The 27,385-nt window shown below is 54.2% G+C and overlaps 1 protein-coding gene across 1 annotated transcript in view; it reads right to left on the bottom strand.

Moving 5' to 3' along the window:
• Positions 1-804: 804 nt before the first annotated feature.
• EPHA8 (EPH receptor A8) overlaps positions 805-27,385 on the bottom strand; it is a 44,300-nt gene continuing 17,719 nt past the window's right edge. Inside the window, exons 3-17 of the mRNA XM_057430807.1 lie at positions 26,107-26,770; positions 13,542-13,697; positions 12,217-12,552; positions 10,604-10,728; positions 10,268-10,430; positions 9,722-9,818; positions 9,186-9,253; positions 8,556-8,681; positions 7,576-7,761; positions 6,907-6,968; positions 6,315-6,524; positions 4,927-5,076; positions 3,402-3,592; positions 2,949-3,104; positions 805-1,555 (exon numbers count right to left, since the gene is read on the bottom strand). Of these exons, the coding sequence (XP_057286790.1) occupies positions 1,441-1,555; positions 2,949-3,104; positions 3,402-3,592; positions 4,927-5,076; positions 6,315-6,524; positions 6,907-6,968; positions 7,576-7,761; positions 8,556-8,681; positions 9,186-9,253; positions 9,722-9,818; positions 10,268-10,430; positions 10,604-10,728; positions 12,217-12,552; positions 13,542-13,697; positions 26,107-26,770 (2,805 nt within the window). The 3' untranslated portion in view covers positions 805-1,440. The remainder of the gene's footprint in view (positions 1,556-2,948; positions 3,105-3,401; positions 3,593-4,926; positions 5,077-6,314; positions 6,525-6,906; positions 6,969-7,575; positions 7,762-8,555; positions 8,682-9,185; positions 9,254-9,721; positions 9,819-10,267; positions 10,431-10,603; positions 10,729-12,216; positions 12,553-13,541; positions 13,698-26,106; positions 26,771-27,385) is intronic.

Genomic DNA, 27,385 nt, shown 5'->3' with positions numbered 1-27,385 from the left:
TTCCATAGGAAGAAGTAAAGTGCCCGCCACAGTCAGAGAATCCATCAGGACGTAACCACCCTGGATGGAAAGCTAAATGAGCCCCAGAAAGGCCAGTTTAGCCAGGATTATTGCAGCTGAGAAATGGCTTTAACCCTCCCCCCCAAACCCCGTTGTGCCCAAACAGCACTGGGAGGAGCAGACCTCAGGCCACGTCCTACCAGTACCTGCATTCGAGTGGTGCTGGATTCACTGTGCCAGAGCTAAGGACACGATGCTGTGGGCCAGGCTGGCCCCTGGCAGTCACTGTCAGTCCCCTCCAGCACTCCCCCCCTCCCCAGCCATGCTCCCAGTAGGTATTTTTTGCAGTGAGTTCAGCCCCGGGACCGAGGCTTCTGTGCTTTGAGACCATTCTTGTGTACTTAACATCGTGTTTCAGTAAAACAGTTCCCAAACCCTTAGAAAATTGTATTTACACCCAAGAGAAACCTTCTCAGACCACAGCCTGCCCCCCATCTGCATCTGCAGCCGGCTCAGCCTCTTAGACCAGCTCTTTGGAGGCCACTGCTCCGCCAGAAGAGATGCTCCTGTGGAAGAGAGGAGAGCTGGGGAGGGAAGTCCAAGCTCCCAGCCACCAGGCTCACCAGCTGGGTCGTGCTGAAGACCCTCTTTTCCCAGACCTGCTGTCCTCAGCCACGTGGGGTTGCATCTGGAAGCATTGCTCAGAACCCTCCTTTGCAGCTGACATGGCAGGCAGGAGGTGGAGAGCCTCCCGCAGCATCCTGGAGCTTCTTGAAGGTCCAGATAGCAGACCCTGGCCCACGCTGGGGAAGTTTCCTCTGCTTTTCCTGGTGCTGCCACCAGGTTCCCCGTCCTCCTGGGCTCGGTAGAAGTGGACCATGAAGGCACCTGCAGGCTGGTGCAGTTCAGGAGGTCCAGGCTGGAGTGCGCTGGAACTGGGAGGTAGTGGGAGCAGGGTTGTCTCTGATGGGTGGCAGCCCGTGGAGCCCCCCTCAATTCAGAGAGCCAAGAAACTCCCCACTTGTCAGGTCCAAAGGAGCTGGGTGCCATGACAAGCATAGTCCCACTGCTCCTGGTATTGCTGTTGTGTCTGATACCCCTCCATCTGCTGGGGCCATTCTGCTGTGTTGAAAGGGTTACCCCCTGTCCTGCATAGTTGTGTGGGAACCCCCAGTGCCAGAGAGACACAGTAGAAGATGGGGAGAGGCATGGCATGTCCCTTGCCTGCTTGGAAGTCTGCTCCCCCCTTCAGATGGGGGAAGGAGGCAGCAGGACCATCGAGGTATCTGGAAAGCACATTTCCACTGATGCTGAAATCGAAGAGATGCTGGTGGGGTTCCAGGTCCTGATCTGGTGCCCCTTTTCCTGCTCACCACCCTGCTGCCCCTTTGCCAGGGTAAGTGTTAAGGAATGCCCATTGCAGGTCTGCAAATCTGGTGATCAGAGATGCCTCCTGGGGCCGTTTGTGTTCAGCAGCTGGGATCTCATGGCCTGGATGCTGCTCAAGATCTTCTTCTGGTGGCCCATCATGGTGATGCCCAGACTCCGAATGTCCCTGGAGAACAAAGACACTGTCAGACACCCCAAGGGCTGGACCTGGACAGAGGCACTGCTCCTCCCCATGCATGCACCCCATGGACCAGCCCAGGACCTCGCGTCTGGCTCCTCTCCACTTGCCCGTTAGCACAAGTCTGCTACTGCTGAGGGTCCATGAGCATCCTCCCAGGGACACAAAGGCTGCCATTCCCTTGGCCGTATCCTCCTGACAGGAGTGCTGTGACAGCTCCAGGGGGAGCAGGAGAGGGATCACTCCTGACAAGCTAGCAGGTGACAAGATCAATGGTCTGAAATTGGATTCAGTTTTAGTGCGATGCCCTCAGATAACCCAGTCAGAAAGACAGATGGATGATGAGCCTTCCCCACTGTAGAGCTTCCCTGATGTGCATGAGAAACAAGGATCAGTATCAGCTCAATCCCACAGCAAAGGCCCCAAGTACAGCCTCCAATCAATGCATGACAACCCTCTGTCTGTGCCTCTCCATCTTCCCTTTCACTGGCTCCTTCCCAACCTGCTGCACCTCGACCGAGGTGTGCACTGTCACATCCTTCCCGAGCCACAGGAACTGTCTGGCAGCTCCATGCCTTTTGGGAGTGAAAAAGTCTTCTCAGAGGCAGGAGAGGCTGTTGTCAGCCCTGGCACTAATGCTAATACCAAGGGATAGGGAATGTAAGCCCAGGATAGGAGCAAGTATAGTCACTACCTTTTCCAGTACTGCTTGGAGCACAAGCAAACTTGGAGACCCCTGTACAGGTGGCAGCTCCTTACAGCAAGAGGAGGATGGGACAGACACATCTTCCCCAGCTCTCCTCACTAAACCCAGCCTTGGTCACTTGGCTGTGACCCTGCACTCACACCAAGGTGCTATATGGTTCCTCCCTGCCCAGCTGTGCTGAGCAAGGAGCCAGTCCAGTGCTCTGGGGTCTGAAGAAGCTCTGAGGTGCCCCCAGCTCTGTTTGTTTGCAGTGATCCCAGAGAAGCTGTGCAGTATGGCACAGCCATGCTCTGGTCCAGACAAACCTTTTGCCAGGGAAACAAAGGTGAGAAGAGCAAGGAGACAGCAATCTGGTATCTATCATATAATCTGGATTGTACGACCTCATGAGGCACTTTACAACCCAAATTACCAATGAATCTATGATGACATTGGAGAGAAATCACAGAGGTGACCTGGTGTTCACACCCTTTCAAGAACAACTCCCAGACCTTCTCCAAAAGGTCAGCACTGCCTTGGACATCATCCCAGATCCCAACACCTTTTCCTTAGGGTTGTATCTCTGGCATCAACGACCGACTAGATGGAGCAAACCAAGGCAGGACGGTCACTGTTAGAGGGCAGTGGGAAGGTGCAGGGCAACCCAACCAGTGCTGTTTGTTCTCTGGTACTCACTCGATGTTCATGCGCATCACCATGCCCAGGGAGGAGTACCCTGCCATGGCAAAGTTGTCCCGGTAGTGCCCCAGTCGGATGGAGTCCAGCCAGTCCTCCACAGTCAGGCAGGTGGCCAGGTCCAGGAGGCCCCTGTCAAAGGGTGTTTGGGTGAACCTGGGAGCAGGAGAAAAACGGGTTAGACCGGGAGGTGCTGGTCCTCGCTGGCCAGGCTGTGAGGTCCAGCTTGAAGAGCCTGAGGTGAGCTGAGGGCAGGAATCACTGCTCTACGGGCACCACTACCCCAGACCACGGAGCAAGGCAGTGATGCGCCCACCCTAATCCGTGCCCATGAGCCCTGTGCATGACCGTGGTCACAAGGGAACACACTGCTGCTAGAGCTGGACAGAAACACCCCTCATTCGCTGCAACCCACATGCTCTGCCCAGCACCAGCCCATCACGCAGCCCTTACCGGTTCACGGTGGCCGTGCACTTCAAGTTGTCCGGGTTGCGGATCAGCTTGTCCAGGATGCCAACGATCTGGGAGAAGCGTGGCCTCTCGCTGCGGTCCTTCTGCCAGCAATCCAGCATAAGCTGGTGCAGGGTCGTGGGGCAGCCCATGGGGGCAGGCAGGCGGTAGCCTTCCTCCACCGAGTTAATGACCTGGGAGGAAGGCAGGAGTTAGGAGCTGGACCCTAAGGGAGTCCCAGCAGCCTGGATAATGGCACACAAGGGTGATCCCTGGTGTGTGAGCTGCTGGTACCATCAGATGGGGAAGCAGGGGTGAGGTGTACACAAGATTCATGCTAAACAAAAGGATTTCCAGCAGGCCACGAGAAGCCTCTGGAGAGCTGGGAGCAGGCTGGATACCAAACACATACAGAAATCACTGCTATGAGAGCGGATTTATTATGGGGTCCAATAGGCCTAAAATATTGCAGCTTCCCTCCAGCAGACAAGCCATGAGACCCTCACTCACATTCAGTCATTCTGGGCTTACTGCCGCTCAGAGGAAACCCTGCTTGAAGGGTGCAAGCACTGCATCCATTCCTTGTTGTCACCAAGGCCACTTTGAAGGGATGCAAGCGCTGCATCCATTCCTTGTTGTCACCAAGGCCACTTTGAAGGGATGCAAGCACTGCACCCATTCCTTGTTGTCACCAAGGCCACTTTGAAGGGTGCAAGCACTGCACCCATTCCTTGTTGTCACCAAGGCCACTTTGAAGGGATGCAAGCACTGCATCCATTCCTTGTTGTCACCAAGGCCACTTTCTAAAACACTAAAACCACTTGGGAGAGGGTATTCTCAGGACTCCCACAGCAGGGAGAAGGCAAATGGGTTTATAGTCCCTGTAGGTGAAAGTAAAAAGGAAGTTCTGTGGTTCTGTAGTCAAAATACTCATTTTATCACCTCCTTTTGGAGCTGTTTCTCCCAGGTTATAATCAGGAACACAACCTACGTTTGCCTATAGTTTTTATGCCACTCGAGGTAAGAGCAGCTCCACATAATTCTGACAAGCCCAAAGCCAGGTGATGCAAGCCTGGTGCTCTCAGCAGCCTCCCATGGGCAGTAGAAATGATGGAGCCCCAGCCCTGGGTGCAGAATGGAACAATCAGGCTAATACAGTGGGGCTGCCGTGCTCCTAGGGAAGCTCTGACCCCTTCCAGGGAATGGGAAAGGTGGCACATGCGCTGAAGCACTCCAAGCAGCACAAAGTCTTGTACAGAGCAACAGATGGGGATGGGGAGACCCACAGTGCACACAACCAGGCACAGCTAGGAGCCATGGTGCTGCAAAGGGAAATCAGTGCAGTGCAGTGACGGGCATCACACCGATGCCCCCACTGAGGGGATAAGCACAGTGTGCGCAGCCCCATGGGGAGGTGGGGAGAGGCAAGGGCTGCTCTTTGGGTCCCTTCTCCCCATCCCTCCATGGGAGGGAGCCGGGGGAGACGCAAGGGCTGCACCGTGCTGCCCCATGCCCCCCATGCACTCACATCCCGGTTGGTCATGTTCCAGTACGGGCGCTCGCCGTAGGCCAGCACCTCCCACATGACGATGCCGTAGCTCCACACGTCGCTGGCCGAGGAGAACTTGCGGAATGCGATGGCCTCCGGAGCCGTCCAGCGAATGGGGATCTTCCCCCCCTGAAAATGGGAGGAACAGTGGAGGAAAAGGTCAAAGACCGGCTTAATGGGGGGGAGGCCAGGCTGTGTGTGTCTGCATGCCACAGAGCACGGGGGCTGCTCTGACACCGGGGAGCCCTAGCTGATCTTGTGCCTCTTCTGACCCTTCCTCTGGGAGTCCCAACGCCAAGATGCAGAGGATGCTGTACTTGAACCAAGCAGCAGGAGCTTTCCCCAGGATTAAAGGATCTGCAATGTCACAAAAAGTATCTGCTTCTGAGATACCAAAGGGAGCAGCTGAATACAAAGACACACAGAGGACACATTCCGGCTCAATTCTTCTCTTGGCTGAAGCCAAGTGAAAAGCATGAAGGCCATGGTTTCCGGGATAGGCCACTGTGCACTCATCCCTCAGAGCTGCAACTGCTTTGGGCATTGCCATCAGCTAACCCAAAGCAACTTGAAGCTCTTTCTGCTTCTTTAGTCTTCGTCCTTCTGAAAAAGGATGCTCAGACTCCTCAGCTGCAGCTCCAACCTGGCCTCCATCAGGAGCTGTCTATCCACATTTTCCCAGCCAGAGGCGTGCCTGGGGAGCACACTAATTCCTCTTTTCATGGCCAGAGAAGAACTAAAAGAGCACATTGCCTCAATATACTTTATTTCACCTCTGGTGACCTCCAGTGGAGCAGCACATCAAACTCCAGAGCTGTCAGGTTGGCCAGAAAAGTCTTAAAATGGCTTCACAGACAGAAGTGTCTTCATCAAACCAAAATTACCTGGGCTGCAAAGCCAATTCCCACCCTTTCCACACCCCTGAATAAGGCAGAGTCACATGGAAAAACTATTGTGTGGCCACGCTGCTGCTGAGTCTACCGTAACACCCACTGACCCATGGCTCTGGAGCAACTGAGGAAGTGGATGGAGCTACAGTGGATGGAAAGACTCCAGCAGGGACATGGGACTGTCCCTGTGCAATGAGCCATGTGCACCCACAGGAGCTGTTCCTTTGGAGAGGTTTGATCATCTCCCTGCTCTGTTCACTGCACACCTCAGTTCTGGGATGTCCCTGTATGAAGGAAAATACTCAAAAGCTCTTTGGGTTCATGTTCTTGGTCCAGATACCGGCAGTGAGGCGACTGCCTCCAGTCCTACCCTGCCTATCTTCACTTGAGAGCATCCGACTTCTCCATCTGTCAGTGGCCTGGGCGATGACCACTGGTAAGGCTCAGTAAGACATTACAGCTCTAGGAGCCACGCACCGTGGTGGTGTAGGCAGCATCGGGGTCATCCTCCAGGATGCGAGAGAGCCCAAAGTCAGACACTTTGCAGACCAGGTTGCTGTTCACCAGGATGTTGCGGGCAGCCAGGTCCCGGTGCACGTAGCCCAGGTCAGACAGGTACCTCATGCCCGCTCCGATGCCACGCAGCATGCCCACCAGCTGGATGATGGTGAACTGCCCATCGTGTTTCTGGAAAGGAAATATCCCAGAGTTAATCCGTGGGTTCTGCTAGCATCCTATTGATGCTGCTTTCATTACACTAACCCCCTAGGACCTCTTGTATTTGACTTAGTACCTCTTCTAGCCCCAGTGCCTCTGTCATGTCCCAGGGCCTGCTTCCTGCCCTCCCAGCACCTCTGACATGCAGCTCAGGCTGTTGTCCCTGCCTTTCCCCATGGAGCTGGGCACAATGCCCTGGTGCTGATGTCTGTTGTAGAGCTGAGAGCCCAGAGCACACCCCTCTCTTGCAGGGGTTGCAGTGGCCATGAGGCTGAGGAGCAGGAGCCAGCTTCCTCCAGTCACTCAGCCCAGGGGGATGTGCAATGAATGAAAATACAGAAGAGCTCCTTACCCTGAGGAAGGTGTCTAGCGAGCCATTCTCCATGTACTCTGTAACAATCATTACCAATTTGCCTGCAGAAGACAAGGGAGGTCAAGTTAGCAGAGAAGTCACCTTCCTCTGGGAAGCCCAATGCCAGGCTTTTACTGGAAGAGACGTGAATCCATCCTCCTGCATCCCGCAGAGCGGTCTCACCCCTGCACCACACAGAACGGGCACAGCACTGGGGATGTGGCTGTAACCCAGACACTTACCCCTCCCTCCCGGTGCTATTGATGTGTCTAGGTCAGCTTCCTTATCCTGCTGAAATCTACATGCCATTAGCATAACGCTTTGCATCAGAATGTGCTTTTTGAAGGAAGACTTCAAATTATGATGCAACAGAGGCAGCCTTTAAAGTAAACACTAATGGGCAGAACATCTCCTAAACCAATAACCCTGACCTGGGGCCGCTGCAGAGCAAGGTGAAGAACTGCCACATAGGAAGTCTGTCCTGCAAGAGAAGGCAAGGGGGTGCGATGGAAGGGACCCCAGTAAATGGATATCTGAGAAGTGGGCATCTGGGGCAGCCAGAGGAATGAATACACCCAAAGTGAGCCCTGACCCCCATCTCCCAGGGTGCCCAGAGGGAGATACATCCCAGTTCTGCCCACCAGCATCCCGTCCCCACCAGCAACATACTCCTGGTCACCACCCCCTCCAGGTGGATGATGTTGGGGTGGTCAAACTGTGCCATGATGCTGGCCTCGCTCAGGAAGTCCCGTCTCTGCTTCTCCGTGTAGCCGGCTTTCAGGGCCTTGATGGCCACAGGAATCTCCCTCTTCCCTGGCAGCTTCAGGCGGCCATAGCACACCTCTCCAGACTCCCCTGCAAGGCAAGGGAAGGGCATGGGAAGCTCCTGAGCGTGTTGCAGTGACCCACCAGCACCATGGATCACCCCGTCTGCTGTGATCAATCCCCTCGGGACTCCCGGGCTCTTTGTGCATCGCTGCCTCTGAGCACAGGGAGGATTTCCCATCTCCAGCAACCGGTGCCACCTCTGGCAACCAGGCAGGAATCTCAGGTACCACCTCCCTCTGATGCCTTACGCTGAAAGTGATGGGCCAGTAATAGTGATTACAGTGGCACTTGCTTTACTGCTTTTAATGAACAAATTTGGATATCTCTTAGAGCAGCAGGATGTCTTTCAGCCAGGCTTCCCAATGCTGTTTTGGGGTAAGCTGCTGCTGAAGCTCCATTGCCATCGCTGCCCTGTGCTTCCCTGCAAAAAAAAAAAACCCTTTCTGTGTTGAAAACGTGCCATTTTGCTACGATTTCATTTGCATTTTGTCACTGTAGATGCTTGCTCCGAGGTTTCAAAGCAGGGTGGCCACGTTGGGGCACCCACACAAGACAGGCTGAGCCATCTGCTGTGTCAGCCTGAGCTGTCGGTGCCACACCAGCAGCCTCCTGCACTGGGCTGCCTCCAAGGAGCTTATTTCATGCATCAGAAAAGCTCCCACTCTCCCCCTGATTTTGGTCTCTAACAGGATATGGAGCAGATGAAGCCCTGGGTGAGCACCGTGCTGGTGCTGTGCAGCTGCTGCGGTCCCAGCGCAACCTCAGGCTGAATTTCCCTCATCAGATGTGATGCTAAGAGGCAGCCTGGCCCAGGGACTCACCAGACCCAATGACCTTCTCGATCTTGATCCGGGAGGCCTCAATTTCACGGGTGAGCTCATGCACAGCTTGGCAGGGGTCCTCATACGTGTGAGGGTCCACATAGAACTTGGACTCGGGGAACTTCACTGCCAGGTTTCAAAGGGGAGAAAGGAGATAAGCTCTTTCAGGCAGCTCTGCTAAGAAGTAGGGGCACCCAGAAGCTGGGTAGGGGATGTGCAAGGGCAGGACTCTTGGGTTGACATGCTGAGGAGCCACAGAGGTTGCAGCCACAAGGGAACTTAAGGCACTCTTTGGCACAGCAGTGTCCTCAGAGCAGTGCAGAACCCAGCTGCCCAGGTCTCCTCAATGTGATTGTCCCCCTCCATCAAGCCACCACTCTTCTGGCCTGCTGCTATTTGGGATGAGCCACCACAGTCCCATCTCACGCTGTGCAACCCCTCAAACCCCATCACCAGGGTGTCCCTGGGATCAGAGCCCCTGTTTAGCTCTCTTAGACACATCCCCAGAAGCAGTCAGTGGTCAAAACCCTTCCCCCTGGGAACCACAGCAGTTCCAGGGGGTATGGTCCAGACCACTGCCCATCCACAGGGTCCTTCACGCCCCAGAGGCAGCAGCGGGGAGGGTCCTACCTTGCCCATTCTGATAATGCATCTTCTCCTCATCGGAGTCCTGGAAAGCCTTGCTGTACCCGCAGTGCCTGCCATGGGGACACACAGGTCAGAAGAGGTGCTCTTGTCCCTTGCTCCCACCAGCAGCCCAAAGGCAGGGTGGAAGGCAGTGTGGGCCAGGATTGTAGGCAGCCTGGGAGGATCTACCCTAAGCCCATCCAGTCAGCCCTCGTACTGGCAGTGGTACTGGTTCTGCTATTGCTGTGGTTATTGCTGTCACTACTGCTACTCAGTCTGCTGACATGGAATCATAGAATCAACCAGGTTGGAAAAGATCTTTATCCCAGGATTGCCAATGAGGGGAAGGTCTGGAGACTGGCTCTGCCTCAGGGAACGTGGAGGCAGGGTGACCCCTAAATGAAGTCTCTTGGTTGCTTATTAACTCCTGAGCTATGGATGCTCTGGACAAGTTGAGAAGAGAAAAGCTGTGCTCAAGATCCCCCACAGCTCCAGCCCTGCTTGGTGACAAGCCACACTGACCTCCAGAAAACACTTACCTCTTCTTGCAGATTAAGACCACCAGCAATGCGACAAGGCCAGTGATGAGCGTGAGGCAGATCCAGACAATTGTCATCGTGTCGTACCGGAGAGAAACTGGAAGAAGCAGGGTGGGAAGGAGGTGAGCTAGAGTGTGAAGACTCTACTGGGCTCAGGAACCTACTTAACCCAACGGGGTTCTAGTCTTCATCATCCATGCAACCCCAGCTTTGGGGCTGTCTCAGTGTACAGGGACCATTTACACATGGGAAAACCAAGCATAGACGTGGGGAAGCCATGGTGATACAGCAAACCAGCACAGAGTGGGGTCTGGAGCCTCAGGACCTCACCATGTCTTCCTTGCCTTAATTGCTATGTCCTTCTTTCTTATATATAAGCACATCTCAGCAGGGCAACCTCAAGCGAGCCCTGCAAGCTCCAACCACAGATGTGCATCCTGCCTTCCTCCCTATGCGGCAGAGGCACAGTGGCCATGGAGAAGGTCATCGCCGTTCCCCAAGCTCCCTGCCCCACATTTCCCACACCCCACAAGCGCAGTCGCTCACCTGGCTTCCCCGTCTCCACCTCCACGGTCTGACTGAACCTCCCGCAGCCCGCGGACGTGCGAGCCCGAACCTGGAAGATGTAGCGGGTTGCAGGCTTGAGCCCAGAGATGGTGGCAGTGGTACCCTTGGATTTCAGAGTCGAGTAGCTCTGCATTTCCTTGTCCTGGTGAAAAACAACCCCCCAAAACCTTACTGCATCAACACAGCAACCACAAAGCCTTCCAAAACAGTCCTTTGCGCAAGGCTGGCTGACAGCAGCAATCGCTATCAGGATTTAAACCAAGCCCCTGTCTGAACCGTGATGGAACGGGTTTGTGGCAGCAAGTTCTGCGTTACCTTCTCATAGTACTTGATCTCATACTCCAGGATGATGCCGTTGGGCTGGTCTGGCTCTTGCCACAGCAGCGTGACGCTGTTCTGGCCTGTGCTCTCCTGGTGGACCACCATGACCTGGGATGGGGCTGGGGATGCAGATGGCAGGGTGTTAGGTGCCTACTGGCTGGGCATGGTGGGGGCGGCCAGACACAACTGCAGGAGCCCCATGCAGGACCCCTGGTTTAAGCCATATTTCTGTTTTAATTAAAGCCATAGAATGATAAATTGCAGAATCAAGCAGATTGGAAAAGACCTTTAAGATCATCAAGTCCAACATCACCCCAGGGCTGCCAAGACCACCAAAAGACCAAAAGAGGCCACAGGGTCTGCAGTGGGGTACTCAGGGACTGAAAGGCAGCAGCTGTAGCCCTTTGGGCTGCCTCCTGTGAAGAGCAGAAATCACCATTGGGACACAAGACCCCAGGGAGCTGGGACAGGGTGGGATGATGGGAATCTGCCCCAGAGCATCACTGCTGCACCCACTCCTGTCCTGCTCAGGGGCTGGGTGACAAGGGTGCTCAGCACCAGCATGGGCAGGGCGCCCCATGCAGCATGGCTGGGTCCCTCACCCCCTCAAGGTGGGCAGGATGCTCTGTGGTGTGGAGCTGGAGCAGGCACAAACCTCAACTTCAATCACTACCAAATTCCCAACCCCGCTGCTTTTGCAGTGTCTGCTCAGCATCCACTTCCCAGCAGAGAGGCTGAAATCATAGAACCACAGAACCATAGAATGGTTTGGATGGGAAGGGACCTTCAAAGCTCATCTAGTTCCAACCCCCCTGCAATGACAGGGACATCTAGATCAGGTTGTCCAGAACCACATCCACCCTGGCCTCAAATGTCTGCAGGGGTGGAGCATCATCACCTCTCTGGGCATCCTGTGCCCGTTTTTTACCACCCTCACTGTAAAGAATTTCTTCCCCACATCCAACCTGAATCTCTCTTTTTCAGTCTAAAACCAACACCCCTCATTCTATTACAACAGGCCTCTCTCTCTTCTTTGAAGACCTCGGAATGTGCCTTCCACCTCAAACTATTCTATGATTTCCTGGGGAAAAAGCAATTCAAATCAAGGGCTTTGCAAAGATGAGACAGGCATGAGAGAGACTTTCCCCAGCCGCTGTCACCTGCCAAGGCCTGGCGCTGGTGTGAGCTAAGAGCAGAGCATGAACTGCTGCTTGGCCCTTTGGGAAGGGACAGAAGGCTGGAGGAACAGCCTGAAAGATTCATGCTCCACTTAATGTTCCTGTCAACAAACAAGTGTTCTCCGTGCCCCCTGTCTCCTGCAGAAAAGGAGCCTCTACCAGCAGCCGCAGGCTGAAGTGGAGGGAAAGGAGGATGAAAAGGGATCCTGTGAAGCAGAGAACCACTGCTGCCTTGGGCAGCAGCTTGTCTCCAGCCCATCCTGGCTCCCTGAATCCACCTCCTGCAGCAGAAAGGATAGGACGCTCATCTCTAGGGTGTCCCTTGCCCATCACCAAACCAGCCCTTGGCAGGTACCGGTGGGAGCAGCATCAGAGCAACATCATCAGCATCACCCACAAAGGTGGAGGCGAAGCCTCGGCTCCTCCTACCTGCCTGGTTTGTCGTGATGTTGGCAACTGCAGCTCTCCTGGACTCCAGGCTGAGGTCAGAGACGCCGTTGACGGCCTCCACCCAAAAGGAGTAGTTGGTGTGGGCCAGGAGGTTGGTCACGGTCAGCGCGCCCTTCACCAGGCTCATCTGCTGGGGCACGAAGCGGATCCCGCTGCCGCACGCCTCGCACTGCCCGGCATGGCCCGCGCAGCGCCTGCAGACCACGTTGTACACGATGTCAGCGCGGCCCCCCTTGTCCAGGGGGGGCCCCCACTCCAGTGTCACCGAGGTGCCGTTGACGCTGGAGATCAGGTTCACGGGAGCAGAGGGGGGGCCTGGGGAAGAAGCGGAGGTTCAGGCGGAGTGGGGGCTGCAAAGCATGGGACCAATGGAGGGATGCGCCTTGGGCGTGATGCTGCTGTCGTGGGCACGTTGCAAAGGTGCTGGCGTTTGGACCAAATGATGCTGCAGGGGAGTGCTGCCCAGAGTGGGGAATGCTCCACAGACAGGTCTCAGGTTAAAGTGCCATGGAAGTGAGATGCTCTGGATCATGATGCCAAATGACAGGCAGGAAAGAGCTGATGTTTGTCTGGGGGGAAGCAGGAAGCAGTGGGGATGCATGAAGCCTTTTGGGGGGAGAGCCAAGGTGTGGATGGGCTGAACAGTGGAGAGCAGGACCTGCTCATCTAAAGGGAAGGGTAAACTGGTATTTCCTGGGGAGTTTAACAACCTTGGGCGGGTATTCCCTAGGGAAACACAAGTGAGATGTCGCTGACATGTCTTTCACCCTGGCATCAGCTAGTAGCCATCCACCCTTCTTCCCTCCTGGACCAGCTACAGAGAGGAGGAGGGCTCCTGGGATGTTCTTGTCCCTTTTTAACAGTACTGAACCCCTTAAAGCAGCCCATTGCAGAGACTTGAGCTGAAACCATACAACACACCTTAGTGCCAGTGTCCAGGAGAGCACAGCAACAATTGTGCTGTCCTTTGGGTCTGATCGCCCTCACCATTTGTGCAAAGGAGAGCAGCCAGCAAGTGGCTGGTGTGTGAGCAGGGCCAGCTTGCTGGCGGAGCCATGGTCTCACCCTACTCCATCACAGGGGAGACCCTTGGGAAAGGAGCAGGGGTGTTTGGAGAGCAGCAGGATGAGGATGAGACACAGGGCACTGAGGGAGTGTAGCAAAGGGGGTCTCAGCTCACGTGTCAAGGGGAGACCCAGTGCTGAGTGGCTGCCACAGTGCCTTGTGCGGCACGCACAGGGGCAGGGGGGCATCATCTGCAGGGTCTGCGCCTCCCCATGGGTGGTTCATGTTGGGGTACTCACGTGTGCAGGCAGCCGAGGGGGGGTCCTGCAGGGCCCGGTAGAAGCTGCTGTCGCAGCGGCACACGCGGGCGGCCCTGCTCTCCGAGTGGCTGTGCAAGGGGCACTTGGCACAGAGCTGGTCCCCGGGGGATGACTTGTAGAACCCCAGCTGGCAGGCTGCGGAGGAGGGAAGGGTCAGGGGGATGCGCCTGCACGAGGAGCATCCCCCAGCTCAGCACATCCCAGCAGCACGAACCTGGACCGGGCTCTCACCCCCATCCAGTGCATGGGAAACCAGCCCTGTGAAGACTGCTCTTGTCTCTCTCCCAGGCTGTGCTACTGCCATCCTGGTACCGGTTCCCCACTGTTTCACAGGCAGACCCGGGTGTCTTTGCTTTGGTTGACCTGCCTGTAAAGCTGGAGGTGCTTCCCTCCTGCCTGCTGCCCAGAACCCTCCCTGATGCAGCTCAGGGCCATTGCCTGGCCTCGGGACAGGGAGTGCTGCAAAGAACAAACCAGGGAGCACTGGAAATCACCTCGCTGTTATAAGAGCCATAATCTGTGCGGTGCAGTGTTCCTTAACAGGAGCTGCCCCACTGCTTGTTCTGGGTGTGCCCAGCAGCATCCATGGCAAGGGTTTCATGAAGTGAAAGCTCCACTCCTGGGACATGGTGGGTCTTGTCCTCTGACCCTGGTGCGCTGCTACACAGAGCAATAAGTTTCCGTCATAGACTCCCAGCCTGGTTTGGGTTGAAGGGACCTTAAAGCCCATCCAGCTCCAACCCCTGCCACGGGCAGGGACCCCTTCCACTAGAGCAGCTTGCTCCAAGACCCTGTGTCCAACCTGGCCTTGAACACTGCCAGGGATGGGGCAGCCGCATCTCCTCTGGACAAATGTCTTCCTTGCACAAAACAAAGGGAAAACGCCCTCTTTTGTTTCACCTTGCAGCAAGCTCTCAGCGCACACTGAGGTCTGTGGAGGGACAGCAAAGCCAAACGAGCCAGGCTGAGTTTCTTCTGACAACACCTCCCATCTCCGGTGGCTCTGCCTCATGCTGGTGCTGGGGCTGCGAGGCAGGAGCACACGCTCATCCCACACCCGCGATGGCATCAGCCCGCTCCATCCCAACCCCAGCTCTCGCAGCAGCCCCCCGGGTGAATCATTTGTCACACAAACAAACAGCTCGTCTCTCGTTAGGAAAATCGATTAGTTCCATAGTGACATGCGGCGCGTCAAGTGCCTGCCTAGGCGTGGAAGGATCTGCCCTCTTCCGCACATTTCCATTCCAAGTAAAGAAAAACCAGGCTCTGCCTGGGTCCCTGTTTTCATCAAGCATTTCTAGGACCAGTTCCAGTGACTCAAGCGCTATTCCTGGCTCTGACTCATCTCAGTTTTCCCTCCCGAGGTGGTAATACCTTCAACCCCCGTCGCCAACTCTGCATTCAGCCTCAATTTTTGCTTCCAAACATGTAGAAGGGTTTTGTTTGTGATCCAGCATCCTTGGTGGTCTTGGCCCCTCCGTGCTGTCTGTTTGTTCTGCTTCTAGGTGCTGATTTGTTTTCTTATTAACAACACTCCTTCCCCTGCCACAGATCTCCCTGTGCTATCAGCATATTTCACAGATCACACGCTGCACAGTCATACAGCAGACTCTATAACTGAGCTACTTCGAGCTATAGCAGCTGAAGGCAGAGCTTCATCCACATGCATCCCTGGTGCCTTGCTGGTCTCTCGTTACTGTCATCAGTTTCTGTGGCACTGGGCACTGAATGCTACCTTATAGACAGGGGAGCAAGAGCAGCAGCAGGATGTACACACGCTGCATGTGCCAGAGATGTTGGTGTCACAGGTTGGTGTCATGTCTTGGTACAGCAGGCTGGAAAAGCGAAGCCCAGCCATTGCAGAGTTTGCTCCTAAATTCCTGCTCCTCCGTTTCCTAAAGGGCTTAACGGCAAGGAACAGAAATGCCCAAACTGGGGATGCAAGGGAAGGCAGATGTGACTTAGGGGGAAAATCGATGCAGCTCAGGGCTGGCTTTGCTCCCCGGCCTTCCTGACACGTTTCATCTCCCCAGGAGCATCCATCAGAAGAGCAGAGGACACAGGGCAGGCAGACCTGGAGAGGAGCTTTGCTGTCCCCAGCCACTGCACCAAGGACAGCCCAAGACATTTGCCACGCTCTGGTGCTGACTGGTTCTCCTGATGCCACACACTGACAGGGCCAGGGACTCCTTGCCTGTGATGGCACAGCCCCACTGCCCATGCTTGGCAGTGTAAATGTCAGGATTCGCTGCCTTCAACCTGTGTGAATCCTCCTTGGTCCTGCAAACCCTTGTCATCTCTACCCATGCAGCAACCAGCAACCAGAGACTCTTGATTCAATTCCCCCTTCCCAAATAGTTAATTAAGGGCAGAGAAATCAGTGCTACATCAAGTATGGAGAGACGGGGGAAGGATGGGAACATGAAGCACAGCAGATCTGTACCAAGCAGTTGTAAAGCAGATCTGTACCAAGCAGTTGTAATCACTTATCATTCAATGCTGTAAAAATAAACCCTGTTAATTACCCGTAGCAATGATTCACAATTATTTTGGATTCACTCAAGGGGAAAATGATCCTAAATGACAAATTACAGGTGAATTCGTGCACCAGGGCAGAGCCTCTGGGAGCCTGGACAGCATGAGAACATGGGGAGGCCTCGAGAGCAACTGGGGCTGGGGCAGGCACTGCTCTGGATGGGGTCATGCACCAATGTGTGCCTCAATGCTCGCTTTAGATGGGAGCAGGACACACGTGCTAAGCCCTTCATAAGCACAGGAGAGGACACCAGCTTGGAACCTGCACAAGATATGAAATCCCTACAGGGTGACAGGAATGTCCTGCTCTGGATTGAGCTCTCTCATGCCAGGCCAGTGCCATGTGGAAAACCAGGATCTCCTGGCTTAGCTCCGATAAAAGCAAACCAGCAGAGAAGTGGCCAGTGAGACAAATTCAATCAAACACCCCAGGTCTAAAATCACAGTGCTCCACAGTTACGGTTGCAGCACGCACTGAAACCACCAAAACCTGAAGCCACTACGGAAGGGTTGTCCTGCTGTCTGCACTGCACCCAGCTCGTCCCGCCTGCCCTCCCAGGAGCCCTGCACAAGGTGGAGATTTCTCATTTTTAATTATTTCATGCGATTTATACCCTAAATCTGTGCCTAAGGGCCCTGCCGCTTTGCGGACCACCAGAAGTCCTGCTACCAGCATCTTCCTTCTGTCCCCAGTGCCACCTTCCTGTAAAACCCAGCCAAGGCTCTGTCTGCCCTCGCAGTTTCATCTCACGATGTGCTTTCACAGTGCACACGGGACAGCAGCGACCTCCACCTGCAGCCCAGCTCAAGACTGGCACATCCACCCTGCCGGTCCCAGTGTCACAGGCAGAGCCTACAAAACCCAGCACAAACCTGTGCTTGGCAGAGCACACCTCCAGCTCTCTGTCACCTGAGTGGGTCCTCAGTTATCACCCCAGCCTGTTGGGGTCAATACCACTGATCCCCCCCACCCTGTGCAGCACATCCTGCCTGTTTTTACCAGCCCAACAGGCTCACTCCCCCGTGCATTGCCTGCCCAAGGCAGCCTGAAGCTGCGAGCACGGGGAGGGCTCTGCCAGCCATCTGTACTTCAGTCCATTTGCTTCCCTCCCTCCCCATCCTCTGGGGACAGGACAACATCTGTTAATAAGCTGGCAGAGCTCGGGAGATGATGGATGAACCTGTCGAGGATGCGCTATCTGGGAACGAGCCGCTCTTCTCATGCTGAAGTCACCGTCTGGGACTAGCGCTCTGCAGGTGGCCCTGGTGGGACCACCGAGGGCTGCTGCTGTGGGGCTCTGCATCACTCCCTCCCAGCTCCATCCTCAGCCTGGGAGGTTTGGGCAGGGTGAGGGCACGCTTGAGAGGGTGCCATGTGGGACTGATGGTACCAATTGCCCCCTTCTCTGACCCTGCAACGAAGCTCAGCATCAGCAACCACCAGAAGAGCAGCCAGGTACCTCCCTTTGGCAGTGATGGGAAGAGATAGAGAGAGAAGTAAGCGTATCATAGCCACTGTGACAGCCAGACAGGCACCAGTCCTGGAGGCCTCCAGGTTGCAGGAGAAGCTAGCACAGAAAATCCCAGCTCCTTTCAATCCAGTTTCAGCATGATGCCACCAATCTCAGCTCCCACATGACACAGACACTGAAAGAGCAGCGTGTTATTCACAGTCATGTCTTAAAAAGAGGCATCTGCCTCATTGCGCCAAGCCTTGTATTTCTGCAAGGCTGTACTCTCCCCTTTCTCTGCAGTCCCAGGTCAGCTCAGGGTCTCTCACCACCTTGGTGGTCTTGGAGGGGTGTTTTGGGGCTGTTTGTGTCAGGCAGACTCTTGGTCCTGATATCATGCATCGCCCCACAGCCCTGTGATGCTCTGTGCATCCTTTGTGTGCTGCTTGCCTCTGTCTCACCCGCCTGCAGTCACTGCCTTGTCTCCAGCCCCTGAGCACCACCTTACAGCCCTTCACACATCCCAGTTCCCACCATGTGGCCCCTTTGTACAGCTCACAACCCTTCCCACACCCAGTACTACCTTGCAACCCGTCACACCACTAGTACATACCAGCACTTGTCTGACATCACCTCCTCGCTGCTTGGTCCTTCTTCCCACAGTCCAATCCATCTCACGCTCCTTTGAAGCACTAAGCATTGCAGAAGAGCTAATGAGGGCAGTTTTCACCCACAAAGTGGAGTAATTCCACTTGTAGCACTGGGCAAACTGGAACCATTGATGGTGCAGACTGGCTGCATCCCAAACCAGACATCTACACAGCATTGCTATATTGAAATCAGCAGTTCTTGCCACATGCCTTGAATTCAGTCCTGTTGAAATCACCGCTGACTCCATCCTGATCCTCTTCCCTACACCTGCATCCAAATCCCAGTTTGCTATGGGCGCTGCTTTGCTGCCTGGTGCAGACACCCTTCTGGAGTCAGGGGGATGCTGTGCAGGGTCATGTAGGTGAGACAGCCCAGCATGCTCTCAGAGCAAAGGCACTTCATAAAGCTTCCGTGGGAGATGCTACAGCTTGAAGGAGTCAGCCAGAAACAAGCAGCCTAATGCTAGAATTAGAAAAAGAGCTGTTTCCAAACTCAGCCTTCTCAGAGGGTTTTAGACAGGATTATCCAAGGCTTCGGAAAAACCCCACAGTTTTCACCAGACTGAAACCAAACACAGAAAATGCTGGATTCAGAAAGGAGCAGGGCTGAACGGGAGCCACCCCTGTAGAAGAGGGTGTTGGAGGTAACCCTGTACCCCTGCTGCAAGGCCTCAGGAAGCAAAGATGCATAAATGAAGAAAGGTCACACAGAACACCAAGAACCGAACCCCAGCCCCTGCAGGAACCATTATGCAGCTTTAGAGGCTATGTGAGCCCTCTCACCACATGCATACAGCTCCGGATACCCACAGGGGCTGAGCTTTAAGATGAGAGTGCCCACAGCAGGAGCAAGTGAAGGGCATCACACGATGCTGGATGGATGCAAACCATCCAGGTTTTGGGCCCTTTTATTCTTCATAGGGAAGTGTCAGCAGCAGCATCTTGTCTTCAGGAAGGGGAAGAAGCGGTCACACAAGAAGCACTGTTGTGTGTGGGATCTCATGCCAAGTACGGAGCAAACTTTTGTCGCTGAGTGGGACGAGGAGCCAGACTCCCTGGAAGTGTTCAAACCACAAAGAAACCCCACATTTCCAAACTGGTGAAGGTCTTTGAATGCTGCCAAACCCATCCATCACAGCCCAGCTGCTCTTCGGCACCTCTTGTAGGGGCTACAGAGACCACTAAGCACAAATGGAATTTGTTTCATCCCCATCGATGCCCTGACCTCCAGTCTAGCATCACTCTCACCCTTCATCTACATCAGCTGTGAAACACAGCAAACTCAGAGGAAAAGTGGCAAGCAATAAAATACGGGATAAACCTCATTTTGTTCTGTTGGTGGGGAAAGGGCAGCTGTGAAGTCATCTCTGTCCTTTTTGTTTGTGCCTAACCAGTAAAAATACAGGATTGTTTTAAGTGTTGGGGCTGCTTCATTTTGTTTTCCTTGTACGTACAATTGGCCACTTGCTTGAGGGACTGAAGGTGCTGGAGATGCTGAGACTACCTTGCCCTGCTCCAGCACGCTCACTGAGCTCAACTAGCCATGCATACACAGCCCAGCAGCCCTGGGATCCAAACAGATCAACTAACATCCAAGTTTGGGGCTACAAACTGATACGAGGCAAGTGCGAATCCAAGGATCCCATCCCAGAGCTGGATATAATCCCACAAGGAAAGATTTCCCAACACCCAGCCCAAACTGTGCAAGCAGTTTGTGTATCTGACACATCTTCTTTGCAGTCTGTTCCCATCTGGTCTAACACCAGGATCTTGGATAGTCCTGGCTTATGTGGTCTGGAAAACAAACTGGTTTTGGCTCTTATTGGTTTTTGGGGGTTGTTTTTAGGGATGCAGGGCTTTGCATGGGATAAGCAGAGGCGATTTAATCTCACCAGCTGATATTGCCTGTATTTGACAAAGCAGCTGACTGGCTTGCAAGCCAGCAATGAAAATCTTGTGAATCACTGCGTTTCTTTGATTTTCCTGCCTGGCATCTCAGAGAGGATATGTGCAGAGCTCCCATAGCTCCTCTTTGGAGCTATCACTGCTCACGCCCTTGAAAGGTTTGTTTTGGGAGGCTCACAGCAGAATCCCTCTGTGGTGGGCACTCAGGGCAATGGTGCAGTCTGGCTCTTGGCGTGACAGGCTGGTACCCTGCCAATGGGCAGAGGAGAGTCTGAGCAGGTATCACTGAGCCTGCGGTTCGGGGCTGGCATATGAGCACTGGGACTTGCATGGAAAATCTCCATGAAATCCACACCCATTTTGCAAGGAAATGAGGAAAGTATTCCAACATGTTTGTCTGGGTTTACAACTGGAAGGTATATTGACATACATTTATCTGTCACATAAACTTCCAGGCAGGACCTAAGGGTGATGGAGCCCAGCCTGGTGATGGGTGCATTGAAATCTCAGGTTTGCTGGTTGACACAGGTACGTGTGACCCCCAGGCATGCTCCTGGGAGCTCTCTGTAGCTCAAAGCCAGGAAAAACGGGGTTTGCTTGGAGTCAGCACAGCAAGAGCAGTCTCCTGTTTCCAGCCAAGCAGCCTGTAGGAGCTGTTTCACATGAAGACACCACACGACAAGCTCGAGGTTCCTCTGTGATGTTCTTGCCCAGGAGGGGAAATAAAGTCACTGTTATCAGGAAAGGAAGAGAGAAGCCTGAGGCTTCTCTGGCTTAGAAAGGGATCTGGAGTTCGGGGAAAGAAGAGAATGGAGCAAGGCTCTGATGGGCTCCCTTACCCCCTAGCACATTATTCTTCCCCCCTGCGATCTTCTCCACCCCTTCTGCACTGAGGGAAGGGAGCACAGGCTGTGGTCTCCCTGGGTAGGTACCCAGGGGCAATCAGTGCACTGGGCAAAGGGTTCTGTCCCCTCATGGCCAAGCCCAAGGGGAACAGGTCGTATGCCTCCACCGTTCCTCCCCTTCCAACACCAGCATCTGGACCACATCTGTTCACACAGCTGCAAAGGTTTGCTGCTGTGGCTGCAGGCCATTGCCCAGCACAGCTGGAGTCCATGTGTCAGACCTGGCTTCGCCTGCCAATGCCTTCACCTGTGTCATCTTGTCCCCTGGGGTGTTTAGGGCTTGCCCTGTCCCTGTGTTGTGTCCAGCCAGCACAGTACATCAGTGACATGGTGCACATAGATGGAGCCTTCCCTCCTCTCACACCGTACAGCTCCGCTCCCCCAATGCCCCACCAGCTGGAAAGTCAGCCCCCACTGACTTCCTTCATAAAGGTCCATGGAGACAAAACTGTACTCACAAACACATAATTACCAAGCTGGGTATTTTCTCCTCTTAATTAGCAATGCCGTGGTGCTTTAATTGCTCGATTAAAGTTGCCCACAAGGAAGGTTTAAGGTACATTAAATTTGCTGATTGGTTCGTCAGCATGAATCCCACCAACTGGAGAAAATTATCTGCCTCCCAGATTGCTAACCAGACTCTCCAGATCCATTTCCACCAGCTATGTGCCACAGAAGACACAAGGAGGCCAGCAGCAGAGGGGTTTGTCCATGAGGAGCCAGCAGATCTTCTCCTATTCCCACCTCTCCCTCAGTTTGGGAAGGGTCCCAGTAGTGACAATCTCCCTCTCTTCTCCTTGTTTAGAGGACACGACCATTTCTTCCGCTCAAGCAGAGCTGGGTGAAGTCTACCCCAGGGCCAAATCCTCATTCGGGGCTCCCCTGTTTGGAAGCTGGGCTCACTCAGCCCTGGCAGGCTATAAACACCCTCCTCAGCTGCAAATGGGCTGATGGAACAGCAATCACTTACCTGTTGCTCCCTCATCACTGCTTTCCAGCCAAGCTGAAGCGCCAGAGTACAGCAGAGGGAAAGCAGCCAGCAGGTTAAGATGCCTGCTCCCGGCCTCCTGAAACCCATGGATATATCACAGAGACACTCTTTGGGAATCGATGCAAAGGGTTAACCAATGTACAGGGGGGTTAGGGTTAAGCCACTTGCCTGACAATGTTACTGCTCGTTCCTGCTTATCGTACTCTCTGTGTATGCTAAAACAAGATGGAAGGACATGGCTCTTGTTAGGAGGTAGGGTCCATGACATGGTTCCCGTCATTTGGATGCCCAGGCCTGCTGAAATTGGCTCTGTGGTTTGGACAATGACCAAGCCTCCAGGGAGCATGCGGAATGAGCAGGGGTAAAAAGTTCAGGCTCGAGGAAGACTCGTTTACTTCACCTTGAGACCCTCACCCACGACCACCAGGAGGCACTGCGCAAGCGCAAAGGACCTTTTAGCTCATTATAATACGAAGGGGGGATAGGACATGAATATGTATAGGCGGGTTGTGTAACCTCATGCATATGTATAACTTTAGAGGATAAATGTAGAGGAAAACAACGCTGAGGTGCGCATGCCTTTGGAGGAGCAATCCCACATGCGCCTCAGCGCTGACTAAAGCATACCTACTTTACAACTTTAACAAGTTGTGGAATCTATCTGCGTGTCAGAATGGCATTTCTGCCAAAGGCTCATCCCCTCCACTCTGACAACAAGGAAGAGTCTGTCCATGGAATGACGCAGGTCTGCCCCAGAATGCTGACCCTGATGCAAGGATCATGGACTTAAAGGGTAGCCCTCCCCAGAGAGGGTCTGGCCAGGGCAGGCAGGAGGGGTGTGGATGCAGGGATACTGTCCTCACCTGCCAGAGCCTCCCTCCACCTCTCCATCCAACCCCAGGATGTGGAACACTTGTTCTGGGTCTCAGCCTCATGGATCCTTGAGGAGGTGGCTTATGGCTGTCTTTCATTCCCACAGAAGCAGAACCAGGGTTAAAGTGCTTCCCTCGCTCATTACTTTAATTGCACTGACCTTATTGAGATGGGTCTCTATTTGTCCTGTACAGCAGCTGCATACAAATAAGGTGGATTATGCTGATTGTCTTCTTATCTGATAAAATGCGAGGACAGATCCCCTTTACTTATGCTATCGCTTATTCTGCTATTTAGGCAGAGCAGTTGCTATTTGCTGTGGTTAAGCGATACTAATGTGTCTTGCTGTGGAGTGATGCGTTTCAAGGAGGAAAGAGCTGTCTCTGTATGATGGGGGTGAGGGAACCAAAGTCCTTCAGACCCTTGACTAAGGTGGGGAAGAGTGAGTGGGGCAGCAGGGCTGAGCTGCCCTGGGACAGAGACCCTGAGGGGTTTCATTCTTGGGGTGGCTGTGGCAGAAGATTCCATGGGACTGGAAGTGGGAATTGTAGGGGTTGGCAGACTCCAGGACCCCAATGGCAGTTGTGGCCACTCATGTGCAGCACTGGTGCAGTCGAAAAGGGGGTCCTGTGCATCTGTAGATCAATCAGGCAGAGGCATGAGGCACACACAGGGGGGACAAATGCCTTGTGTGATACAGAGCTGTGACACATCTGATGCCAGGCGAGCTGGCAGCCTTAGCGTGGTCCTCTCTCCAGTCCCATGGAAACTGCCCCTCACATCCTTACTGCATACACCAGGACATCCCAATAAGGTGAAACGTGTGGATCCTGCTGGAGTAAAAGAAAGGAGTCAGAGATCCCAGCAACCGCCCTCCTGCCTAGCCTTTGCTTAGGCATCCGAGGTGCTGGCTGACAGTAAAGGGGACGAGAGGCAGAGAAGTTCCCCAAGTCCTTCCTCATCCTCCACCATGTCCCACCTCACCCCATCCTTCCCAGCTCTGTGGCGCAGCCTTCCTTATCCTCTGAAGGGCTGGGAACAGCTCGGGCCATGATCTGGTTTCCAGAGCTCTCTTCCTTCACTCTGGCAGGTCCTTAGAAAAATGAGCATTGAAGAGGAGGGGGAGAAACCTCCACAGTTCAAACATCTTTAGCTCTGCCAAATAAGGCGTCTGGCTGTGAAAGGCGGAAGGAAATTAACTTGAAATCACATTTTAAACACTGCCATGGAGGCAAAGCATCTTCTCTCTAATTTCACACACACCACACCCCCCCAAGCAAAAAAATGAATTTCCTTGATATTTATAGAAAAATTATTAGGGCCACAAGGAGTGATTTATATCAGCTCATCGCTGTGATGGAGAATGAAAATTGCCAGCCACTGGAATCCTGCTTTTTGTCCACCTGACAATTAAAACGGCTAATTTCCAACCCCGGCAGATCCGCTGGGGTTATAAATCACCCTGGAAAGGCACTTTTCACCATGAAAAATGCACTTTGCCCCAGTCAAGCACGAGAAGCTTAGATTGAAGATTTGCATCTGCTTGCTTTTGTGTGTGAATACATGTACTCCTGCTCCAAAGGAGATGCCAAGGAAGAGGTGTTGAGCTATCCAACTCATTGTGCTGGATGAACGGGAAAGGGAAAGCAGGAGTGTGAGACAACACCGAGGTCAGAGAAAGTCCAGTGCCATTTCTGTCCTGTTTCTGATGCCACAAGCCCTGGAGATTTTCACCAGAGAGCACTCCTGGTTGAGCAGCATGAGCTGACACTGGCACAGGGTGCCCAGAGAAGCTGTGGCTGCTCTGTCCCTGGCAGTGTTCAGGGCAAGGGTGGACAGCGCTTGGAGCAAGATGCTCTAGTGGAAGGTGTCCCTGTCCCTGCCTTTAAAGATGACCTTTAAGGTGCCTTCCAGCTGCAACCATTCTATGATTCTATGAACTCACAGCTCCTTGCAGTCAGGCTGGGTCCCACACCAGTGCCCCTTTCATGCACACTCTTGAACATGGGACAAGATAGAATCATAGAACAGTCAGGGTTGGAAAGGACTTTAAGCTCATCCAGTTCCAACCCCCTGCCATGGGCACGGACACCTCACACTAAACCATCTCACCCAAGGCTCTGTCCAACCTGGCCTTGAACACCGCCAGGGATGGAGCATTCACAGCTTCCTTGGGCAGCCCATTCCAGTGCCTCACCACCCTCACAGGAAAGAATCCTTTATAAATTATCAGAGCTATCGCAGGATGACTTCCAAACCAACGGTTGCAGGCAGGAGTTTCGTATAGAAGCATTTATTCTGCCTGTCCTTTCCTCTCTCATAGCTGGGGACCCTCTGGGGCTGGTGTGGGTCCCAGCAGCCCCTGGATCCATTCCCATCCAGCATCGGACATCCCGACCTTGCGTCAAGTCTCCCTAAGACAAATGTTCCATTTGGCGTTTCCATGAAAGGCAAACAAAGGCCCCGCACTCTTATTTGTGCTGCTCCCCTAAAGGCATCCCATAAAGAAACCGAGAGCAAACAGATCCGTGCAGAGGGCTCTCACAGGGAGCCCGTGCTCTGTACACACACATCCCTGTGCCTGATGCACGGCTGCCGCTGGTCACCCCGCTTCCTTATCACAGTTTGCACAGTCGGCAGCTTGAAGTCTGCCCAGCGGCACAGGGGGCCCCCAGGAAGGCTCCCGGCACCCCCAGGCTGAGGAGCTCTGAGCGGCCCCGGGGAGCCGTGATGGATGGAGGCAATAACCTTGTCTCATGAAAGCTCCATGGTTTTCTGTTTGCTTTCCTCTCGTTCAAACCCTCTGCCAAAGGGAAGCGAGTGGTGGGGCAGTTTGGAGAAGTCAAGTGATGCTTTGCTGGTGTGCTGAGGGCACTGGGATGGGAGCTCTGGACCACCGTGCTCCGTGGTAGGAAAAGATGGAGCCAGGGCAGTCCCTGTCCCGATGCCAGCTCCCACTGCAAAACCAGTCCTCATCCCAAAGCCCTGTGCACCGGGATGTGTTATGGTCAGGCTCACAGGAGCTCCCAAGGAGCTTCCTGGTGGTACCCGCAACACATTTGGGAAGCATGAAGATGGTCAGCAAAGGCTTGGGCAGCCCTTCGTCTCCACAGAGGATGGCTGTCCAAGTTTGTGTGAGCAGGTTTCTGCCCTCAACCCATCCCCAAGGAGGTGAAAGCCCCTTGCAGCCATCCCTCCCCTCGCAGGCATTGCTAGCAAGAAGCAGAGACTCACCCATGCAGGAATCCCTCTGCTCCTCATAGCCAGCGCTGCAGACGCACTTCCCAATGGGCACCAACCATTCTCCCTCGGCGCTGCAGTACATTTTGGGGGTGTCCCTCTCCTCCGAATGGCCCACACACTCTCCCCGCACTTCCACCAAGGAGGACGAGTCCGCCCCAGTCACAGCCTCGGAGAAGGACGCCAAGTTCCTCACTGTTGCCGGGCACTTCTTGTAGTACACCCGCACTGAAACGATGGCGATGCAAGCGCCTATGTCCTGGAATGCCAAGTAGAAACCCCTCTTGCTCAGTGGCCCCACGCCCCGCACCTCCGTGTTCAACTTCAGGCGCCTCACCCCCAGGTCCACGTTGGTGAAGCTCTCATCGGCTGCGATGGTGTCGATCTTCATGAACTGGCTCTCGCGGGTGCTGGTACCCAAGTCCCGGTCGGACTCCAGGTAGTAGAGGTTGAAGGTCTCCTTGCAGGTGCCCAGCACGCCTGGCATGCTGTTACAGTCCCGCAGTGTGAATTTAATCTCTGCATAGACCCGCCGCGCTCCGTCCCGTTGAACCCAGTTGGTCCGTAGCCAGTTGTTCTGGTTGGGGGTCATGACATTGCAGACCTGGTAGGTGTGGATGGGGCTAAAAAACTCATCCATTTCATTGATCGAATCCCACTGTGGGACAGAGAGAGAACACGTCATTCCAGGTGTCCTCCAACACCGGGAGAGCACAGGGCATGCAGGAGTCTGTGCCATCACCCACTCTGCGATGAGCTCCCTCTGCTCCTGCAGCTGCCTCTGGACAAGCGGTCACTACTGTCACAGGCCAAAAGACAATGAGGATGAGCAGGCTGTACCCAGCACTAATCTGAGCAGGAACTTTCCCAGCCCACACTGATGAAGAGCTAAGTACACAGTGCACCCCTGAACGCACAAGTCTGATCTGATGGCACAAACGGATGGCAGTGTGTGCTTGGGAGAGCTCCAAACCCTCCAGACCATGCCTGCAGGTCTCTTGGTGCTCAACCTGTCATTCACAGCAGCAGCAGGAAGGCACGTGGATCTCTTCTGGCTTATGCAACCTCCATGCACAAACTAAAGAGGCTGCTTTCCAGCTGGAGAGTGAGTTTTAGGTGCTTACCATGAGGAGAAGGGGAAGCATGTGGTGAACACAAGGCTTCCAGCAAGAAGCTCAGCTTCCCCAGCCATGGAGAGGAGCCCACAGAAGGTGCTGTGACACACAGGATACACTCCTGCCGCTTGGCTGAAGGGTACAGGGATGCTCTGAAG

This window comes from Pezoporus wallicus, unplaced genomic scaffold (assembly GCF_028554395.1).
Source record: "Pezoporus wallicus isolate ANWC-B61680 ecotype Strahan unplaced genomic scaffold, APGP_CSIRO_Pwel_v1 contig_11693, whole genome shotgun sequence".
In the NCBI taxonomy this organism is placed as follows: domain Eukaryota; kingdom Metazoa; phylum Chordata; class Aves; order Psittaciformes; family Psittacidae; genus Pezoporus; species Pezoporus wallicus.
This window is presented reverse-complemented; position numbering and strand designations above follow the sequence as displayed.